Source organism: Varanus komodoensis, unplaced genomic scaffold (assembly GCF_004798865.1).
Source record: "Varanus komodoensis strain SLA01 unplaced genomic scaffold, ASM479886v1 scaffold56, whole genome shotgun sequence".
Lineage (NCBI taxonomy): Eukaryota > Metazoa > Chordata > Lepidosauria > Squamata > Varanidae > Varanus > Varanus komodoensis.
In genome coordinates, this window is record NW_025336169.1 from 3,716,570 (window position 1) to 3,738,681 (window position 22,112).

At 42.9% G+C, this 22,112-nt stretch overlaps 1 protein-coding gene across 1 annotated transcript in view; it reads right to left on the minus strand.

Annotated features, from left to right (window-relative positions):
- Nucleotides 1–575: 575 nt before the first annotated feature.
- The window catches only part of HORMAD2 (HORMA domain containing 2), a 34,995-nt gene continuing 13,458 nt past the window's right edge, over nucleotides 576–22,112 (minus strand). The window contains exons 10-12 of the mRNA XM_044449006.1: nucleotides 17,450–17,555; nucleotides 10,906–10,964; nucleotides 576–921 (exon numbers count right to left, since the gene is read on the minus strand). Of these exons, the coding sequence (XP_044304941.1) occupies nucleotides 817–921; nucleotides 10,906–10,964; nucleotides 17,450–17,555 (270 nt within the window). The 3' untranslated portion in view covers nucleotides 576–816. The remainder of the gene's footprint in view (nucleotides 922–10,905; nucleotides 10,965–17,449; nucleotides 17,556–22,112) is intronic.

Sequence of the window (22,112 nt, forward strand, 5' to 3'; positions counted from 1 at the left end):
CTGGGGCTTTGCTTAATTTATTGAAGGTTATAGGCACTGATCTAGCTCCCAGCTTCTCAAGTGGTTGGCTAATGAGGGATAGAAGATAGCTGTTCAAATTAGCATCAGGAACATTGATCACTGGTAGCTATGGAAAGATCACATCTGCTTGACATTTTGATTTGAATGTTGCCAGGGTAAGGGGAGATGGAAGAGATCTTGCTCTCTAGCTTTAATGCATGCTGTTACTTTGGGGAGAATGGACTGTGCACTTCCCAGCTGTTCCCTGTATCTCTGTAAATAAATAGAAATTTGAGGGCAAACAAGGTATCCAGCAAGGTCTCCTGCAAGGAAAGTGATCCTACATCAGCTTTTGGTGATGTAGGACCACTTCTGCTTGGTGAAGTGGGAGCCTGGCAAGGATACAACTGTATCCTGCTGCAGTTTGCATTACAACTTGTATTTCCAGATCATTGTATTCAAAACAGCAATTAACTGGGAGACAGACACAAATGCGGTTGAAACAAGCAGAAATTTCATGAAAGAATGAGAAGTTTTTCCAAAAGTATAACCAAAAAGAAAAAAGAATGCTACAATTAGTGTAATTCTTTTACTAGTTCAGTTACTCAGCATCAAGATAGTCACAATATTCACCATTAAATGGTCTTTGTCGCTATATTCCACACAGGGTTTAAATCAGGAAATTAGACAAAATCCCTTAAAACTATGTACTGTGCATGGAGAGGTAATTACGGCAGATAAAAGATGAAAAGACAGTGTACAATAAAGATGCCTACTAACACCTTCTAGTGAAAGATGCTTCTTCCATTTCAATCATCATTTCTGAGCTGCAAGAATTGAATCAACCGGTGTGCTGATCTTTCTCTTTTTCCCTGCGTCACCTGCCTCCTCCTGGCTCAACGTAAAATCTAGTCGCTTTGTCTGCAAGAGTGACCAAAGAAAAGATGACTGGGGCTTTAATAGTTTGTATAAATTTTGCATTGCCCTTCACCCACAGAATAGTTTCCAGGACAGTGCTAAAAGAGAAATGAATAAACAATAAAAATACTGGAGCAGCACATTCCTATGGCAGGTAGACATGCATCTACACAGCTGTAAGGTTTTTCTGATTCCCAGCTAAGAGGTCAGAAAAACACTCCAACTTTATAGTTAGGAATCCACACTTGGATCCCCCCTCCCCACCTTCTCCACCCACAGCCACAAAAGAGCAGTGCTGGCCACTTCTCCAAAGACAGAAAAGCAGCCTTGCAGAAGTGCTCTAGAGGGCACTCCAGATGGCCAGGATGGAAGATAAGCACGGCTAAGATATGAAGTATCTTGGCAGTGCCTCAACCTCCTTCCTCCTGCTTCAGAGCATCAGACAGTCAAAACTAACCAAGTGCTTTACAGGGTGAAAGGAACATGGAGGTGGCCTTCATTTCTGTTTCCCCCTCCATAGGGTTTTATAGTGATTTTAAAATTACATAATAACCTTTTAAGCAAACTTCAGTAAACCTGAAAAAATCCAAAGTGCTATTTGCTCCTTTTCTTAATACTCTGAGAGGCAATCTTTGTTTCTCTATACTGGCATCAAGGTGGAAAAGCAGGAAGTAGTTCATAAATTGGTAGAGATTCTTGTTCCATACTCTGAGAATCCTAGTTAAAGATTATTAATTTGAAATGACAGTTTGTTTGGAAGAAGAATGCACTATGACCACTAATACAAGAGTTTGCAGATGTCATCTCGGCCATGAATTGACGTGGTCACCTTTCAACTCGGAGAAGGTTTGCAGCTCAGCAGGAGAGTATCTGCAAACATTTGCCATCCCCACCACCAGACTCAAAAAGATCCCAGCCATACACGCTTCCTCCTATTCCCTCAGATCAGGTAAGGACAGGCTCTTTGTCCTGTTACCAAGGGATCACTATAGCCATGGGTTCCAGGTTGGGCTACAACACTGCATCATCTCAACAGGTTGCTCTCCCATTTAGTGACAATGATGATGGTGAACTGTTTATGCAACAAAATATGTTTAATCATATTTAATATCAGTGAGCAAATACAGAATGTTGGCTGTTTTGTTTTTGTTTTAAAAACAACACGAAGGTTACAAATTGCTATACAATGTTACATTAGCCAGGCTCTACATCAATCCCTCCCATGTGAGCTCCTTGGCCCACATATTTGCTCAAACGTAATGCTGCAACCACAATAACCTCATTTCCTTTCCAGAAATGCTGTTTCCAGGGGCTGAGTGCTTTCTTCTAGATGGTTGATAAATATGATTTTACCTGAACAAGAAAGTATACGATTTTGTAGAACTGGAGGAAACCTCAAATGACTAGTAAGCAGCCATTTCTAACTAGGTCCTAAGTGTATACAAGGCAGTCCCGGACAGACAACTATAGGACCCTTTTCTCTGTTAGTGCTATTTGCAGTGATATCTGCCTCCCCACATCATAAAAGGAAGAAGAGTCCAGTGCAGAGGATTGACTTACTGCAGAGAAAGAGAGAGAAAAGAGCTGAGCATCAAGATCTGGAAGAGATAAGAACACAACATCCAGTTGACTTTTGCACCCTCAAATGGCTGGGGCTTTGCAGAATTTCTGTTTTGCCTCATGCAGACATTTTGGTGCTCTGTGATGAAGAAAAGCCAGGTATATATCTGTAACTACCATTCTTCAAGTGGCCATCTGTGCATTCACACATGGGCTCTATGCCTGTATGGAGCCTGTTACTGGGAAGATTTACTAACTTAGAGCCTTTTGGCAGGAATTTCTATCCTTCCCCGACATTAAGTTATAAAGGAAAGGAGTTCCTGCCATTTCCCCCAGGTCAAACAAGACCAACCAGGTGGCCTTGGGACTGAAGGAGGACTAATAGGACTAACTTCCACAAAGTCAATACAGTTCAAAAAGAAAATGGCTAAGTAGTTTATGACACCCAGCTGAGCCAGTGTGAGAGGGTTGTGTGAATGCACAGATGACCACTAGAAGAATGACAGTTACAGGTAAACAACCTGCCTTCATGATCTCTGTGCATCACATACCATTTATGTAAAAGACTGTTATACTATTTTCCATGGCAATCTGGATGTTGTGTCCTGGCAAGAACATTTGGAACACAGTGAGAGTTTTCTTCACCACAAGCATCTCCAGGTAGATGATATATTTATGGGCTTTGGATTCACTCCACCAAAAATTGGAAGGTCTCTCTTCTGACCTGGAAGCAAAGGAAATGCCTCTGCCACAGTACTATTGAAATATGAAAATAAGCATCTTTCAAATCCACCAAGGAAAATCAGTCCTCTTATTGAAGGAGAGATAAGATGCCTTCTATGGTGACCCCTCTGTATTATCAATAGAAGCCAAGCATCAGAGTGATTGCTTGCCAGGTGGAGAGAAGGAGAGAGAGAGAGAGAGAGCGCGAGCCCTTAAAATTACCAAATCAGAAAAGAGAAGAGATAAAGGTCCAGGCCAGACATCTAGTCAGTGCCTCCAGAGATTGCAGTCAGGGTGTCTTTGTCCTTGCTGGTAGTGAGGGCACCATCCTTCTGTGTCTGGAATGGTGCATTGGCAAGGTGAGAGGTTCTGTCTGCTTGGAACTGAGGCAAAGTGGAAGAAGAGCGGGCCCAAACAACTTAGGTGGACTTGAAACTGGAGGATGGTAGATCCCCATCTTCATTTCAGTGGTCTACACTTTATGCATTGTATTCATGTACTCATTGATCCTCACATTGAAGAGACTGTCTCCATTGGATGGAAGGTCTTCAATCCAGGAACGGGCCTCTTGCAAGAGACCGAACAAGCATAGGCAGGCATGCCTCCATAACACCACTGTGCTAATCATGCCACAGTCTCCATAATGTCTCACAGTATTTTTTTTTTTTTTTTTTTTTGCATTTGGAAGAGGCACACTGCCTCAGCCTGGAAAACCCTGATGAGTTCCTGTTGTTGTTCTGGGCTTCTCCCAAAGGTAAAGCTGGTACTTCATCATGGTGGCATTATAGCTGACCATGTTGATTCCCAAGACCAAGGAAGCATAGATCCAATTTTCCAAAGCAACCAGGCAGCATCCCTCCTTATCATAAGGTGCAGAGTGCTTCCAATGTGACCTTACTTGTACCAATTCCACCATAATGGGTGTTGAAAAAGAAGGGCTGCATCATTTTCCTGCACCCTATGCATGCTATCTGGCCTTTTGGACACTGATGCCATGATAGACAGGGTCTTCCAAGACTGTTGGACTGCCTGGAGAAGGGCTGGAAGGATGGGGATGGCAACCGGTATGATTCTTCTGTCTAAATGGCACGGAAGATCAGGTCTGGCTCTTTGGTTGCAGCTGTCTACTGATGTCCTGGGCCATTTTCTCTACATGTTTGGAGAAATGGCCCATGTCCACTGATGGGGAAGTGGGACCACCACTCTGCATAGCTGTGTCTGGAAAGGATGACATTGGAACGATTATGTTGGATTCACAGTTGTCAATATCCAGCAGTGAAAGAGGACAGCAGGAGAGCTGGACTGACATGGAGGCATGGAGGTGCAGGCAGGTGGCTCTGGAGGTCCGTGAAGTTAATCGAGTGAAGAGATTGGCCATTGTGTTCTTGGAGGTAGTATCAGTGGTCATCAGAATGCCGGTGCATTGAAAAATCTTTTCTGTCCTCTGTAGACATCTGGATGGCAGATAGGTCTGTCCTGAGGGTGGTAAGATGGCCCTTGGTGATGGTAGCTCCAGAGATTCTAAAACCCTCAGTAGGCCTGTGGGAGAGTATGTGGATCCTTCTTCCGATCCGAGATGAGGGAATGGGAGTAATTTCTTTGCTGGTCAGTTCCAGCAGATTCCATGGGAGGGAGAGCCAGGAATGGCACAGTTGGCTGTCTTAGAACTGGAGCCTCATTGCAGGGATGATCAGGTGGAATATCTTGAATTGTTCCCTCTGTCAGAGGCAGAGATGAATTCAAGCCTCAGTGCTGAGTCTGGCTCCAAATTGTCCTGGCTGGATGGATTCAACATGGTTGGGGCTGACTGAGTTCATTTGGTGCCCTTAAGCTTGTTGGCTGAAGACACACCCATTTTTACCTCTTTGGTCCTCTTGGTCTATTTCTCCATTTTCTTCAGCTTCAGCAAATTTGCTCAAGTTGGCAATGGTGACTGGCCCATGGCTGGGTCTGCAAGAGGAATGGACTGCAGTAAGGAGGAAAAGATGGAGGTTGACAAGCAAGAAAACTCTGGCAGGTTTACAGTATTGACCACTCTAAGAGCCTTGCACATATTTATGGAAGGCAGCCTTTGACATCAGAAAGAAAACAAGGAAAGAAAATTTAGGGGGGAAAGGAGTAAAAAAGATAGAATGAGGAATATATTTAGCAACAACAAAGAGGACTTCATTATTTCTTTTATAATGAAAGGATGCAAAACAGTTTTACCAGTTTGAGAAGAAATGAAAGTATGCGAAAGCAGAGGAAACATTGATATATAGGACATAATAAATGAAATCATGAGCACACAGTAAGTGCCTCGTGTAGAGAAGTCTTAGTAGGAAGCTGCTACATTTGCCACTTCTAGAATCTTGGGTCAAGTATATTACAGGTGGATCGAACCTTCATATTGCTATATAATGTGTTCATGTAAAAGTGGGGAAATAAAAATAAAGAAGAGTGGAAATAAAAATAAAAATAGCTCTGAACTCTAAGTTATGATGAACCGGATGCACTCAAACATTGTTCTAGGAAGTTACTGTCAGATGCAGCACAATGATAAAAGTCAGGGATAAATATTGAGTACCATTGTTTGAGGGTTTTGTTTTTTGCAGAAAATGAATGCATAACTCTTTTTCATATCTCAGCCATGGCTCTTCATGAGTGATAACTCTTGCTTTACGATATTTTTCTGTGCTTGTAAATTATTATTAAATCTCTTTTTATTAGATAATGCATTTTCCTAATAAAGCACTTGGTATGTACATGATGTTTGCTATCTGCTCAAAGAGGATCACACACATTATCAGCGTGTGCCCAGCAGTCAACCAGGTTTACCTGACTTCTCATCCTCCGTCTCCATCGGTTCTACAGCCAATATCCTGGAACCCCTTTTGCCTCCCACTCCCTGCTCCAATCACAACCCCATTTTGCTCATCACCATTTATTTTCAGAGTCTCACAAAAGCACAGTTCAGGTTATCTCCTCTAAGGGAGCAATTCTATGCATGTATAGGATTGCATCTCAAACTAATCACTCCCACTATAGCAGTGGTATACTAGGCTGTGAAGAGAAGCAGAGTCATCTCCAAGATCATACTTTTTGCTTTTGCTGGCCTCTCTTGCTTTGGCTACATTTTGCTGACTTGAGGCAATTTCATTACATGTTGTTGTTGTTGTTATTATTATTATTATAACATTTCTATGCCGCCCCTTGCCGAAGCCTCGGGGCGGCTTACAACACAATAAAATACATTGAAATACAATAGAACATAATAAATTACCACTAAATACAAAAATACAAAAAATACACTGAGATACAAAAATAATAATATAAAATTAAAATTAAGAGTATAAAATAAGTAAATAAAGAATATAGGAGGAGAAAAGAGATGGAAGAAGTTGCCCTGGCCAGATCATATATTTTAACAATTAAAATGATGTTTAAATAAAAAGGTCTTTACCTGGCGCCGAAAAACCAGTAACGACGGTGCCAGGCGGACCTCTTTGGGGAGTGAATTCCATAGGTTGGGCGCCACCGCAAAGAAAGCCCTCCTCCGAGTACTTACTCTCCTAATTTCTTCCATGGAGGGTTCCCAGAGAAGGGACTCTCCCGCAGATCTCAAGGGGCGGTCGGGCATATACGGACGTAAGCGCTCGTTCAGGTAGCCAGGACCCAAGCCGTTTAGGGCTTTATAGGTCATCACCAACACCTTGAATTGGGCCCGGGCTTCAATGGGAAGCCAGTGAAGCTGACGGAGGACTGGAGTCATGTGAGCATAACGCCCCGTCCCCGTCAGCAACCTGGCAGCTCTATTTTGCACCAATTGAAGTGTTCGGACCGTCTTCAGGGGAAGCCACACGTAAAGCGCGTTACAGAAGTCTAGGCGGGAAGTCACCAGCGCGTGTGTCACCATCGCCAGGCAGTCGTACTCCAGGTAGGGGCGCAGCTGATTAATCAGCCGAAGCTGAAGGAAGGCGCTCCTCGCCACCGCTGTCACCTGAGCTTCCAAAGAAAGCTCCGGGTCGAGGAGTACTCCTAAGCTGCGGACCTTGTCCCTAAGAGGGAGTGTTGCACCATTCAGGACCAGGTCAAATCCACCCTCTCCGAAGCCCGATCCGCCAACCAACAGGACCTCCGTCTTGTCTGGGTTGAGTTTCAGTTTATTGGCCCTCATCCAGCCCATTACCTCGGCCAGGCACCGGTTCAGTACAGCCACTGCCTCACCTGGATTGGTGGAAAACGAGAGGTAGAGCTGGGTATCATCAGCGTATTAATGATTCCGCAGCCCACACCTCCTGATGACCTCTCCCAGCGGTTTCATATAGATGTTAAACAGCAGAGGGGATAGAATGGAGCCCTGTGGTACTCCATGGCATAGCTGCCATGGCGCAGAGACATGGTCCCCCAGCACTACCTTCTGGAATCGACCGTTGAGATAGGAGCGGAACCACTACAGAGCAGTGAATCCAACCCCCAATCCCGCTAGCCTATCCAGAAGGATACCATGGTCAATGGTATCGAAAGCCGCCGAGAGGTCCAGAAGAACCAACAGGGATGCACTCCCCCTGTCCTTCTCCCTGCACAGGTCATCGTACAGGGTGACCAAGGCAGATTCAGTACTGTACCCGGGTCTGAAGCCGGACTGAAAAGGATCCAGATAATCAGTTTCATCCAAGAGTGCTTGGAGTTGTCCCTCCACCACTCGCTCCAACACCTTGCCCAGAAACAGGATGTTGGCCACAGGTCTATAGTTAGTGGCCATCTCTGGATCCAATGACGCTTTCTTCAGGACCGGTCATATTACCGCCTCCTTTAAAGGGGCAGGCACTCGACCCTCCCTCAGAGAAGCGTTAACCACTTCCAAGATCCAGGTCCCAATCCCGTGCTTGGAGTTATTTATTAACCAAGACGGGCAAGGATCCAATAGGCAAGTGGTGGGACGTACTCGTCCAAGCACCTTGTCCACATCATCGGGCCGCAATAATTGAAATTCCTCCAATAATTTTGGACCAGACGGTAGCATTGGTATTTTCTCCCTGAAATGCTTGGCAAAGTCGTCACAGTGGGCCTTCGAGGATGGAACCGGATCTTTCCTAGGGCCAGGGCGAACCAGGCCTTGCACCACTCGAAAAAGCTCCGCTGGACGGCATTGTGAGGAGGCAATCGAAGTGGAAAAAAACTTCTTTTTCGCCGCCTTCACCGCCATAGCATAGGCCCGATAGTGGGCTCTCAAGTGTGTTCGGTCAGATTCATGTTTGTTAGGATTGTGTTACATCGTGGCTTTGTTTAATTGCCACCTCCAGATTCCATTGAACCATGTGTTAACAAGCATTTAGTGTTAATCTATTCTTAGTGAGAGGAAGAGAAAGTTCCTAGTATAGGGAACAAAATGAATGAATAATTGACAAAATAATGGCATTTCTGATTTCCTGATTTCCTTTTCCCTCAGAAATGGTCTACATGATTGTCTAAATTCAAGTGTCTCTGAAAAACATGGAGCAAGTTTTTCCATTGAGAAAATGATCATGAAAATGGGAATGTGTGTGGACTTTTTGGTACCAAAAAGTATAGGGGATAATGGGCCCATATCCCTTCAGTGCCTGTGAAGTGGCCAGGACAAATGTGCACAGACTCTCAATGTAAACTAACAAATGTGGATTTGGAGAAGGCATGAATCATGCCACTTTAGGGAGGGCCTCTGTTCACAGTGTATCCAATGACTCAGCACATTCAGATTGCTGATTCAAGGAAGAAGTTTGAAAGCATATCCTTTCCATTTTTTGATGAAAAAGCCTCCAGGAAACAAACACTGAGATTTATGCAATGCTTTCTTTGGACAAATTCTCAGGTCACCATTTCAAAATTGAAAACTACCACACAAACTGAGACAGTGAGCATATCAGAAAACTCTGCTATCACATACATTTTTGTACATGGTAGGCATGTCATGTCATGAGTGGAGCTGGCTGGAGCCAGCGGGGGTCAGATTAGATGGCCCAGGAGGCCCCTTCTGTCTCACTCTGTCTCCATGTTTCTATGTCAATGAAGTGATATAGGCCAGCATAGGGTAAATGGGTATCATATATTCCATGGGACTTATAGCAGCACTGTTGGTTTCAAGTTTTTCTTTTAAAACAAAGTGAAGGAAAACTCAGATGAAGCTGGAATCAAGAAAGGATTCAGAGGGAATTCAGGGATGTTTTTGAAGAAGTGATAGCTAATTTAAGTTTATAAAGTAGAGGCTGATACAAGCATGAAGTCTCATTTAAGTTACTAGTAGCTTCAGTATAGCCTCTTACAGAATAGTTGTGGTTTGCAGTGTGGTTTATTTTATTTTATTTTATTTTATTTTATTTTATTGTTCTCAAAACTGAAAGAATATAATATGAAGCAACTACTGGGTTCAACCTGAATGGGCTGTTTCCTGGAAGGAACAAGGAAGCAGTTAAGGACAGTCCCACTGCTTCTGGTCTGAGAAGAAAGAGGCCAAAGCCTAAGAAAGCTGTATAAATAAAACCTCTTGTTTAAATAAAACTTAACACTCCATTTATAAAGCAGATTCTACAAGGCACAGTTCACCAACTTTGAAACAATCCTGGCACACTGCTAATCTAGAGGTTTCCCCTCTTTAATCCAACTTCAAAACTAAACAAAAGATTTCTCAATGGGATAGGACCAACACCACCCTTATAAGAAATACTTGCATTGATTCCAACTGCTTCCCTAAAATTAAATATCAATCTAATGCTAGCATGATCATAGAAACAGAGAAACAGAGCAAGTCAGAAGGGGTCTCCCGGGCCATCTAGTCTGACCCCCAGCTCCAGCCAGCTCCACTCACAACATGCTCACCATGTGGACGTCCAGCCTGTCCTTGAACAAATAATAATCATGTGGCACTGAAGTTTGCTGTGATGACAGTTAAAGTTTCCACAGAACTTTGGATGAGAATTTAAAAGGATGGGTTGCATATCCCATACACTAACACACCTTTAACATCTATACATACAGAACCAGCTTTTCATTAGATATTCAGGAGATATTCTTACATCAACATCTACTGTAATGACAGAATATCTACATTTTCTAATATGTCACACTTAGGAGTTTTGCTCTTTGGTATAGTGATTTGAAATAGTTTCTATGCTGCCAGGCCCACATATGGCCTCCTAAAGCCACATTCTCTGGATAAGACAGATATCTCTGCTTTGATGTCACCATGGAGAATGAATGGGGGTATGGGTAAAGCAAGTCTGAATTGTTCTGGAAGACTTTTTAAAGTAGATATGTCAAGCATCTTCCAACCTGAGGGCTGAATTATGTTTTAGAGAAGTTCTCAGGAGCTACATTCCAGAGGTGGGCTAGACCAAAGGCAAAAGTAGGTGGGTGAAATGCAAAGGCGGAGAGAACAAAATATCAAAATATCAAAACCCCAAGTTAAGGCTTTTACTGCCACTAGCAAAACCTTAAGAGAGCATTTCATCATTTTTAATGGGTTTGGGTTAGGGAAAGGCCTGGAGAATCCCAGATGGCTAGATTGGGACTCTAGGTGGACTAAATCTGGCCCATAGCCTTGAGGTTTAAGACCCCTGTTTAAATTTATGGCTTCAGAGTGGAAGGGTATCATTTATGCTCTGCATTTGGTAGCAAAATATCTTGGTCAGCAGTCAATGACAAAGAACCAGTTGATATAGTTCACATTTACAACATAGTGATGGTCACCTGGTGAGAAGTCTTAGTAGAAGGTCCTCTCTTTGTCTCTTCAGCTTTTCTAATTGTGTCTGAAACACAAACATTAAGACTCTGATATAGGCTGTCTTTTTAACAAAATATTCTTTAGTATTAAATATCAAAAATATACCCTTGAAAAGTAACCAGGGCAAATAAACAGGCTACACAACAAATAAATCATTTAGTGTTCTCCTAGTAAACACCAGAAGAGGGACAAATAATTTACGTATGACGATGCAGCTAGGACACTGCCATTTGGTTTGCTAACAATTCTGTATGTTTGTGGGTGCTACTCATAAAGGTAGTGCTTGACCACAAATATCTAATTTTTCTATGAACCAACACGCCTTTCTTTAGGTGACCAAATAATATATTTGCTATCTGTCACTTGTTAATGACTGTCTTGCTATTACCAATTGCCAAGGGTCAGATACCGATGTGGCTATGCAGTACATCAAACACGTGGCAACAGTTGGAACCTAGAGACACTGGACCATTCTGACAACACTTTAAAGGACGGCATTTTGAGGAGGCAATGGAAACGGAAAAGAATTTCTTTTTCGCCGCCCTCACCACCACAGCATAGGCCCGATAATGGGCTCTTAAGTGTGTTTGGTCAGATTCATCCCATGATCTCCTCCACCTACACGCTAGCCGTCTCCCAGCCTGCTTCATCGCCCGCAATTCAGGTGTATACCAAGGGGAAGAGTGGGCTCTGCCCGGAGGGAGAGGACGCTTAGGAGCGATCGTGTCCACAGCCCTGGTCATCTCCCCGTTCCACAGTTCGACCAGAGCCTCGACAGGTGCACCAGTCTTGTCAGCTGGAAACTTCCCCAGGGCCTTCAGGAATCCATCCGGATCCATCCAGCTCCGGGGGCGGACCCACACAATTGCACCGCACCCTTACAGAGGGAGAGGTTGCTCTCGAGCACAAACCTCACCAGGAAGTGATCTGACCATGACAGGAGGACATAAATTCCTCACCCTCAGACCACCCTCTTCCTGCCCCGTCGAGAAAACCTGGTCCAGAGTGTGTCCACGTTCATGGGTCGGGCCTGTGACATGTTGAGACAGCCCCATGGCCATCACGGAGGCCATGAAGTCCTGAGCCACCCCGGTCAGACCAATCTCGGCATGGAGATTGAAGTCCCCCAGGACCAACATCCTGGGAGTCCTCAACACCAGGTCCGAGATGATCTCCGTCAGCTCAGGCAGGGAGACAGTTGAGCAGAAGGGTGCATGGTACACCAACAGAATCCCCAATCTGTCTTGGTCGCCCAACACCAAGTAGAGGCACTCCAGCCCTGGCCTCGAAGGAACCGGAAGTCCTGTGAGGAAGATGGAGGCTTGGTAAACCAAAGCGACCCCCCTCCCCTCCCCTCCAGGCATGAACGGTGTTGAACCAGATACCCGGGTGGGCACATTTGAGAGGGCGACATCCCCCCCCTCTCCCGCCCAGGTCTCTGTTATGTAAGCCAGGTCGGCCCCCTCATCCACAATCAAGTCATGGATGAGGGAAGATTTATTGTGGACCAACCTGGCATTGAGCAGCAGCACCACCAGGCCCGAGGGGCGGTTGACAAGACTACCTGGAACCCTCTGGCTGGGGGCAGAACCAGAAGGAGGGACAGGTGTCAGCCATCTGTCCCTCCTTCTTCTACGCAGACATGTTAAGCCCCCACCGCTGTAGCGTCCATTGCCCATGACCATCCCAAGGAAACTCAAACGTCAACATGGCCAGGGACAACTCCATAAAAACAAATTAAAATACCATAAAACTTTAAAACAATCAAAAACTCCCCATTTCCCCCCCAAAACAAAATTAAAATTCCCCCCACTGACCTAGTCCCCCGCCAGCCCAGCCCCGCATGGCCACAAACGGCCACAAACGGCGGCACCACCCTTTGGCCACCGGCCCCAGGCCGCATCTGGCAGGTTAAGCCGGTGCCTGCCCGTGCGCCCCGCCCCAATCCGGCATTGCTATCACCGACGCCGGCGGGGGGAGGAGCAGGGAGGGGCGCGGAAACCCACCCGGCGGCAAGACGGCGGTTCCCTCCTCCACGCCATCAACGGCGGGCCTGGCGTGGCCCTGGCGTCCTCCGTGCCCGGGGTGGCCCAGCGGTGGCCGCATATTAAACAACTGTGATTTTGTCGTATTAAACAACTGTGATTTTGTATTGCTCTGCTGTTTTTCAATTTGTATTTGCTATGAGCATAGTATTGCATTTATATTGATTTTCTATTTTGTATTTTGCTATTCTAAATTTTTGATCAAGTATTCTAGAAAAGAAGCAGCAGCAGATTTTGCAGGAGCCTTATTTGAATTACATATTGCTCTCTAAAAATTTAAGTAGTATTCGATTACATTTAATTTCAATATTTAATTCTTTTATTAGTATTTTATACTGCTCAACATCTGGTTATTCTAGAGGATTTTCATTTTTGGGGCTGTAATCAAAAAGCAATACACAAAATACTATATTATGTATGTAATGCTTTTTATTTCTGCCTCAGTCATCCCCGAAATAATTTTCCTCTTTTTGCCAGTCCCCAGTTGTAAAAGGTTGAAAACCACTGGTGTAGAATACAGTTTAATGAAAGGACCTTAGGAATTCCTGCACTGAAAATATGGTTGGTTTGTGGCATGCACTTAGAAAAGGGGGAAATACTTTTTTTAGCAGGTTACTAGCACCATCTAGTTGTAAAAGGAAACTGAAAATTGGAGAGTTGATCTGTGAGGTGCCTTAACATAATGTTCACACCGAATCATTGGTTTATTTATTTATTTCCATTTCTGTACCACCCTATAACCTGAAGGTTCTCTGGCCAGCTTACAAATGGTCGCTCATGATATTACACAATTTCCATCCCTGCTGTCTATAAGAATTTTTTTCAAGACAATAATTTCAGAGATCTTGTACTTGGGATACTGGCCGTTTATGTGCATGTGTGCATGATTTTTTTTTCTTCTGCTCAAAACCATTCCTTTCTCTGCTTCCCTTCTTAGGGAAAATACAAGGAGAAAAGTAATTCCAGTGGAAAAAATGTGCTTTTGGTTAAAAAAAAGTTTAGATATACAAAGCATGAGTGCTACTACTGAGTTGCAATCAAAGCAGAGGCTTTTCCACTTAGTTATGGGCACAGCCCAGAAATTAATGTTTGCTGCATGCAATAGTAAAATCTTTTATAGTAAGGCTACATATTTTCTACATAGCTACATTATTTGTTAAGATACAAACAAATGCAAAATATGATGAACTGCATCATTTTTAGTTGCTATGGGCTTTCTCCTCTATATCTGACTATTATTCTTTCTCTGAATGTTCAGAGTTGACCCTTACCTCTATGAATATCATTTTTTCTTGTTCAGCCTAAGAACGTTTTGTTTTGTTTCTTGCAGCTACCATGTTTCCCCAAAAATAAGACCGGGGCTTATATTAATTTTTGTTCCAAAAGACGCACTAGGGTTTATTTTCAGGTGATGTCTTATTTTTTATGTACAAAAATCTACATTTATTCAAATACAGTCATGTCATCTTCTTCTGGAACATCGCTATAACTCTCCAACGCCCAAATTGTGTTGCAAGTGATGTACTAAATCCGTCCATCTGGCTGACGATCTTAACTGGGGCTTATTTTTGGGGTAGGGCTTATATTACGAGCATTCTGAAAAATCATGCTAGGGCTTATTTCGAGGAAACACAGTAGCAGGGGCTTTCAACCACAACTATGCTAATACATTTTAGGAATACAGTTGTCTGACTATTATTATTTCATTTCTATATCATTTCATAGCTGAAGAACCCTGGGCTGTTTATGACAATATAGTAAACAAAATAATAAAATACAATACAAATAACATTAAAATAACAGTAATAAAAATAATTTAAAATTAATGTAAAATGGCTCAAAAATACAGGAAAAATACAATAAAAAGACCCAGCAAGAAGAAGAATTGCCAGGATAATCCCCTCAGGCCCCTGGATAACCAAGAACATCTTGGTTCTTGACCTGGTGCCAAAAAGATGACAAATTTGGTGCCAGGTGGACTGTAGCAGAAGGTTGTTCTAAAGATGGGGGACCACCACAGAAAAGGCCCTCCCCCAGATACTACCCTCTGAGCCTGTTGTGCGGTTGGCTCTTGGAAGAAGTACCAGAGGTTGAGCATAGCAGCTGGGTAGATTGGGGTTGGGAGAGGCACTCCAATAGGTACTGTGGTCCTAAGTCATGTAGAGCTTTATAGATTAAAACCACTACCTTGGATTGGGTCAAAAAGCATACAGGAAGCCATTGCAGGAAGGCCAGAACCAATCTTAAATGTTTGAACCTATGGGTCCTGGTTTTTAATCTGGCTGCTGCACAAAGAATACATCATAGTAATCTAATTTAGAGGCTACTAAAGTGTAGATTACTGAAGCCAGGTTATCCCTATCCAGGTATGGGCACAGCTGGGCCACCAGCAAAGCTGGTAGAAAGCACTCCAAGTCATTAATGACATTAATGACATCTGAGCCTCGAGTGACAAAGAAGGATGAAGGAGCACTGTAAATCTATGAACCTGTCCCTTTAGGGGGAGTACAACCCCATTTAGAACAGGTTGAACATCCCCCCCGGTCAAAGGAACCACCCACCAGCAGCACTTCAGTCTTGTCTGAACTGAGCTTCAGTTTTTTAACCCTCATCCAGTCCCTTGCCTCAGCCTCACCTGCTGAGGAGAAAAGGAGAAATAGAGCTGCATGTCCTCAGCATATTGATGGCAGTGCACTCCAAAACCCCAAAACCCCACTCAGCAGCTTCATATTGATGTTGAATACCATGGGAGACAGAACAGACCCCTGAGAAGTAGTCTCTCCATTGCCTCTAAAACATTGGACTCCTCCCACTTGCAAAGAGACATTAATGACCTCTGTGGCCCAGCTGGTTATTCCTTCTTTGCTGGCTTTTATAAGCCAGGAGGAGCAAGGATCCACTGCAGAGGTGTTTGCACAAACCTGCCCAAGCACTTTGTCCACATCCTTGAGCTGTACCAGCTGAAACTCATCCAATAAAACTGGACCAGGCTGTGCTCTGCATATATCCAAAGACTAATTATTATTCATCTCTTAAAGTGACTTTTGGAAAACCATGCTCTGTAATTAACAAATTATTTTAAATCTTATTTCAGGTATTAATTGAAAGGTAGGAACATAACCAAGAAAGTTTTATGACACATTAACAACTAGCAGTAGGTTCCAGTTCATAAATACATGTATAAATAAATGAATAAATAAAATGAGCTCCAGTCCACCGATGCTTCAGCCACAATGAATCTTAGAAATGCCACAAGATCTTTTTCACTGTAACTGTTCACACAGGGCCCCCTCTAAGAAACTGATGTCAAGAATTTGTTTCTTAATTGCTGAGTGGTATTTGACAGAAACAGAATTTAAGACTAGAAAATGGACCCAGCTTTGCATTGCTTGGAATAACCCTTACTTCGCTACATGAAAGCCTTCAAGGAAACTTGAAGAATTGTGCCTGCTCTGTCTCAGTGAAGCTATTCCCACTGGCTCTTCTAGTCACAGTCTCTGCCATGGTATACTTGTACAGTTACCTGCAGGAAAAAAGTGTCCACACTGTTTCCCTGAAGGGATGCTGCTCCTCAGCAGTGGAGGGGGCAACAGGAGTACAACTGTGTTTTCATACCTTCATACTTTATGGACTGCAGATACACACTGGTTAGGGACATCTGCCCCTAGTGGCTGAAGATGTACTTCAGGCTTCAGTCACATGGACAGCAACATTTTTGTAAATGTGGCGTAAAAATTTAATTATTTATTTATTTATATCCTGCCTTTTTCCTACAAAGGGCTCAAGGCAGTTTACATCCTCCTCCTCCTCCATCTTATCCCCACAACAACAACCCTGTGAGGTAGGTTGGGCTGAGAGTCTGTGACTGGCCCAAAGTCACCCAGTTGGCTCCATGGCTGAGTGGGGACTAGAACCCAGATAGCCTGAGTCCCAGTCCCATGCTCTTAACCACTGCGCCACACTGGCTCTCGAATAAAATAAAATGACCCTGATGTGCCCACCCAAGTTTCAGGTGTCTTGATTGTACTGTCTTGGCACTATGATGATAATTAATCAATGGGCATCCTTTTATTATAAAAAGAACAATACAGGGCATGTATTTTACAGTCAGAAATATAGAACTGGCATGTGCAGACCTCTGTATTAATAGCAAAACTACCCATTAAACATGCACAGATCATGGGAACCAACTTCTGGCATTACCTCATTTCTATATCATTCAAGACTCAGAATTATGCAGGAAAAGTCTGCAGCAGTCTTGCAACTCCAAGGCAATACTGGTTCGGAAAAGTACTGAATCTGGCATTTCTCGACATGGTCTGGAATTTCTGACATTATACAGGCAAGGCCAGAAAAAAGGATGCTGTAAAAGTTCTCATGTTGTAGTGGTAATTCCAGAATGACCCCTGGATGTACATGTAAAGATCTCAAAAATACGAAGGATTTTTAAAGGAAGAGTTTTTACCTGCTCTCTGTGTATCCACATATAAAATATTTTTGCAGTCTGATTCTGTGTTCCTTTCATGCATCCTGTTTGTCTCCAGCTTGATGCCAGCGGCTAGATGTTCACTCTGTAAAACATTTTATAGTACACTGATCCTTTTTCATGATATTTAGTACAGGGAACCTCCTTGTCTACTTATTTGACAGTGGGATGTGTACATCAGGTGTGACAAATGATAATATGTCAATTTGGTTGATTTATTCACTAATTAAGGGCATGATTTAACCAAATTGCAACTCAATTGATGGAGAGCTTTGATTTCATGCCCTGCTGTCTATTCTAAGCCCTGCCCAGGAGGGTGAGAGGCTTCTTTGCCTCCCATTTTTCCTTAAATTGATTTTGAGCATGATAGGTTCAAAGGCCTGACTGACTCTCCTAACCTCCCTGTGGATTCAGTGGATCCATGTTCTCTTCTCTCCACTCCCTGCTGACAGACATTCCCCCGCTCCCACCCACTTCCCCTTCTTAGGTTGCAACAGCATTGTTGGAAGAGGAGCCCTCACAGAGCTTTTGATGGTAGCTGGAGTCAGAAATCCAAGCAGACTTCCCACTAGCCCTTCCTCAAGAGTGTAGCCCTGTACACATGGGGGGAGGTATTGCCAGCTGTTTGTCTGCAAGCCTAGCAATATGAACTAGCTTCAGTAGTTCTAAAAATGTGGATTTTAAATGTAATTTTATGATGTTTTATTATTGTTTAATTCTATACTTGTACCTTATTGCATTTATTCACAACTCAAAGAATGTCAACTATTTGGTGGTATAGAAAATAAATAAATCCTCACTGGAGTATCCACTATAAACTATGTCTCCCCAGATGCTGTCTGGGAGCCACACTATTGTTGTTTTAAATTCCTAATACTTTAAAAGGAAAGAGAACCTAAGCTTGTAAAACCCCAATGGGAGGAAAGTACATTGATTGGTTTCATGTGTCAGGTATCAGGATCAAGATAGTGATGTAGAACATACTGTGAACTGAGGGTCTGTAATCAGTCATATACAGTATATCACAGAAGTGAGTACACCCCTCACATTTTGTAAATATTTATTATATCTTTTCATGTGACAACACTGAAGAAATGACACTTTGCTACAATGTAAAGTAGTGAGTATACAGCTTGTATAACAGTGTAAATTTGCCGTCCCCTCAAAATAACTCAACACACAGCCATTAATGTCTAAACCATTGGCAACAAAAGTGAGTACACCCCTAAGTGAAACTGTCCAAATTGGGCATTATTAGCCATTATCTCTCCCCGGTGTCATGTGACTCATTAGTGTTACAAGGTCTCAGGTGTGAATGGGGAGCAGGTGTGTTAAATTTGGTGTTATCACTCTCACTCTCTCATACTGGTCACTGGAAGTTCAACATGGCACCTCATGGCAAAGAACTCTCTGAGGATCTGAGCAAAAGAATTGTTGCTCTACATAAAGATGGCCTAGGCTATAAGAAGATTGCCAAGACCCTGAAACGGAGCTGCAGCACGGTGGCCAAGACCATACAGCGGTTGAGCAGGACAGGTTCCACTCAGAACAGGCCTCGCCGTGGTTGACCAAAGAAGTTGAGTGCACGTGCTCAGCATCATATCCAGAGGTTGGCTTTGGGAAATAGACATATGAGTGGTGCCAGCATTGCTGCAGAGGTTGAAGGGGTGGTGGGTCAGCCTGTCAGTGCTCAGACCATACGCCGCACACTGCATCAAATTGGTCTGCAGGGTTGTCGTCCCAAAAGGAAGCCTCTTCTAAAGATGATGCACAAGAAAGCCTGCAAACAGTTTGCTGAAGAGAAGCGGACTAAGGACATGGATTACTGGAACCATGTCCTGTGGTCTGAAGAGACCAAGATAAACTTATCTGGTTCAGATGGTGTCAAGCGTGTGTGGCGACAACCAGATGAGGAGTGCAAAAACAAGTGTGTCTTGCCTACAGTCAAGCATGGTGGTTTGAGTGTCATGGTCTGGGGCTGCATGAGTGCTGCCGGCCCTGGGGAGCTACAGCTCATTGAGGGAACCTTGAATGCCAACATGTACTGTGACATACTGAAGCAGAGCATGATCCCCTCCCTTCGGAGACTGGGCCGCAGGGCAGTATTCCAACATGATAACGACCCCAAACACACCTCCAAGACGACCACTGCCTTGCTAAAGAAGCTGAGGGTAAAGGTGACGGACTGGCCAAGCATGTCTCCAGACCTAAACCCTATTGAGCATCTGTGGGGCATCCTGAAATGGAAGGTGGAGGAGTGCAAGGTCTCTAACATCCACCAGCTCCATGATGTCATCATGGAGGAGTGGAAGAGGACTCCAGTGGCAACCTGTGAAGCTCTGGTGAACTCCATGCCCAAGAGGGTTAAGGCAGTGCTGGAAAATAATGGTGGCCACACAAAATATTGACACTTTGGGCCCAATTTGGCCAGTTTCCCTTAGGGGTGTACTCACTTTTGTTGCCAGCGGTTTAGACATTAATGGCTGTGTGTTGAGTTATTTTGAGGGGACAGCGAATTTACACTGTTATACAAGTTGTATACTCACTACTTTACATTGTAGCGAATTGTCATTTCTTCAGGGTTGTCACATAAAAAGGTATAATAAAATATTTACAAAATGTGAGGGGTGTACTCACTTCTGTGACATACTGTAATTATGAATTTTATCTGCTACTTTTTTCATTCCTGCTTTTGATATTTCTGTTTTGTCTTACTAAATTCTCCCTTGGCTTGATGTTCAATAGTTTATTATTATTGGTTCAGAGGTGGTGCAAGTAGGAGGGCTGGCTATATTTCGAAGTAATAAAAGGCTCTACTATAATCATATATTGTGAGTCTGAAAAGCCATCTTCAAAAAGTAATTATGCAAATTAGAAAAGCTTTTAAAGCTTGAGGAATACCACTTAATTTTGAGAGCAGCCCAATAGACGGTCATAGAGTTGAGACACTTTTTTACAACTATGGGAACAGCAAAATCACACTTTTTTCCAGTGTGGGGAAGAGGAAACTGAAGAGAAAGTTACAAAGGAAAAAGTTCTGCTCCTCTCAAGCCCATCCTAGGTTGGTCTTTAGATCTTCAAGGGCAAGCCCATGAGAACTGAGTCCTCTGTAAATCCATCTGGGAGGCTGGTTATGACTGAAATTATGGCATTAAAGGAACACCTCCATCCATTTGCAAAAGTTAAACACTTATTTGAATTTAATTATTTGACGTTAAAAGGCTTAGTAAGAGCCTGGAAGAGGGAAAACAAGGAAAGAACAATTTTCTAGTCAAAACAGTTTAACCTAGGAAACTAATGTATCATTTGAAGATGGGTCTTCCATTTATTTATTATTTTTTTATCCCACCTTTTTCCTTTCAAGGAACTCAAGGCGGATTACACTCTTATCCTCACAACAACAACCCTGTGAGATAAATTGGGCTGAGAGTCTGTGACTAGCCCAAAGTAAGGTAGCCCCAGCTTTCCTGTTTTTCTTTTATACAAAAGAATGCCAGAACCTTTCTTTGGTCATTCAGGTATTCCCAACAAAGGTCATTTCCCTGATGTTGTATGAATCTCAACTCTATGCCTATACAAGTTATACCCAGCTTGAAATTATATTGACTAAGTTGCTTTCAGAGTGTTGGGAATTTTGAGTAGTGTTCCCAGAGTATGTGTGCATGAAGAAACTGGGCAATTTTTTGTGGAGGTCCACATGTAGTTCCCTAGAATCCAGTATTGGCAAAGGTTGATTTTTTCCCCTCAATGCGCTTCATCTTATTGAACTTAATCATATTTGTCAGTTGAAATGGGATATTATGTTTAATGAAAAATTGATTTTGGATTTATATTCAGGGTTATTGTATGAACCAACTAAAATGATAACTCAACTGTGTATTTGGGATGTGGAGTTACAAAATCATTTAAGGAAGGCTTTATAACATCCTGAATATAAACATGATAAAGGGCATTTTACCTGCAAAATAGTTGTCTGTTTTACCTATCCCTAAATTGAGGAAAACTTTAGTTACGGCAAGATTTAATGTGCTACCCTCTGACCTACTGGAAGCTTTAAAAAGAAACAATATGAAGAACAGGTAAATGACCCTGAGGGAGTGCAGAAATGGAAATGGTACTGCATATCTTTCTGTTCTGTATCTTTTATCAGACCTGTGGCATACAGTTATATTTCCTATTATACAATGGTTTCCGCAGATGAAAGCAGATGAAAAACAGCTAGTACATTTACTGTCAGATCATGATTCAAAGGTCATAAAAGTGCCAAGCTAGAAAAGTGCTATGAATGTACATAAACTGAGGTTAGTGGGCATTAACAAATTGTAACAATTTAATTTTAAGGGTTTTTTTTGGTGCACTTATGGATTTTATCTTAATTTAAGTACTTAAGGATTTTTATGATTGCTTATGGGTCTGGGTTTTATGGATTATGCATTTTCTTTTATGATTTGTTTTTTTATTCCTGGTCTGTGACCACCAAAATAAAATGCATGTGTATGTGGGGAGTTGGGGTGAGATTAAACAAACATCTGCCATAGATGGTTTAAATAGGATGGCCTGTGTTTAAGAGAAAACTATATTATCCCTTTAAAATTAAAAAGTTTTATGTAATAGATCTCTTCCCCCAGCCACTCTCGCACCA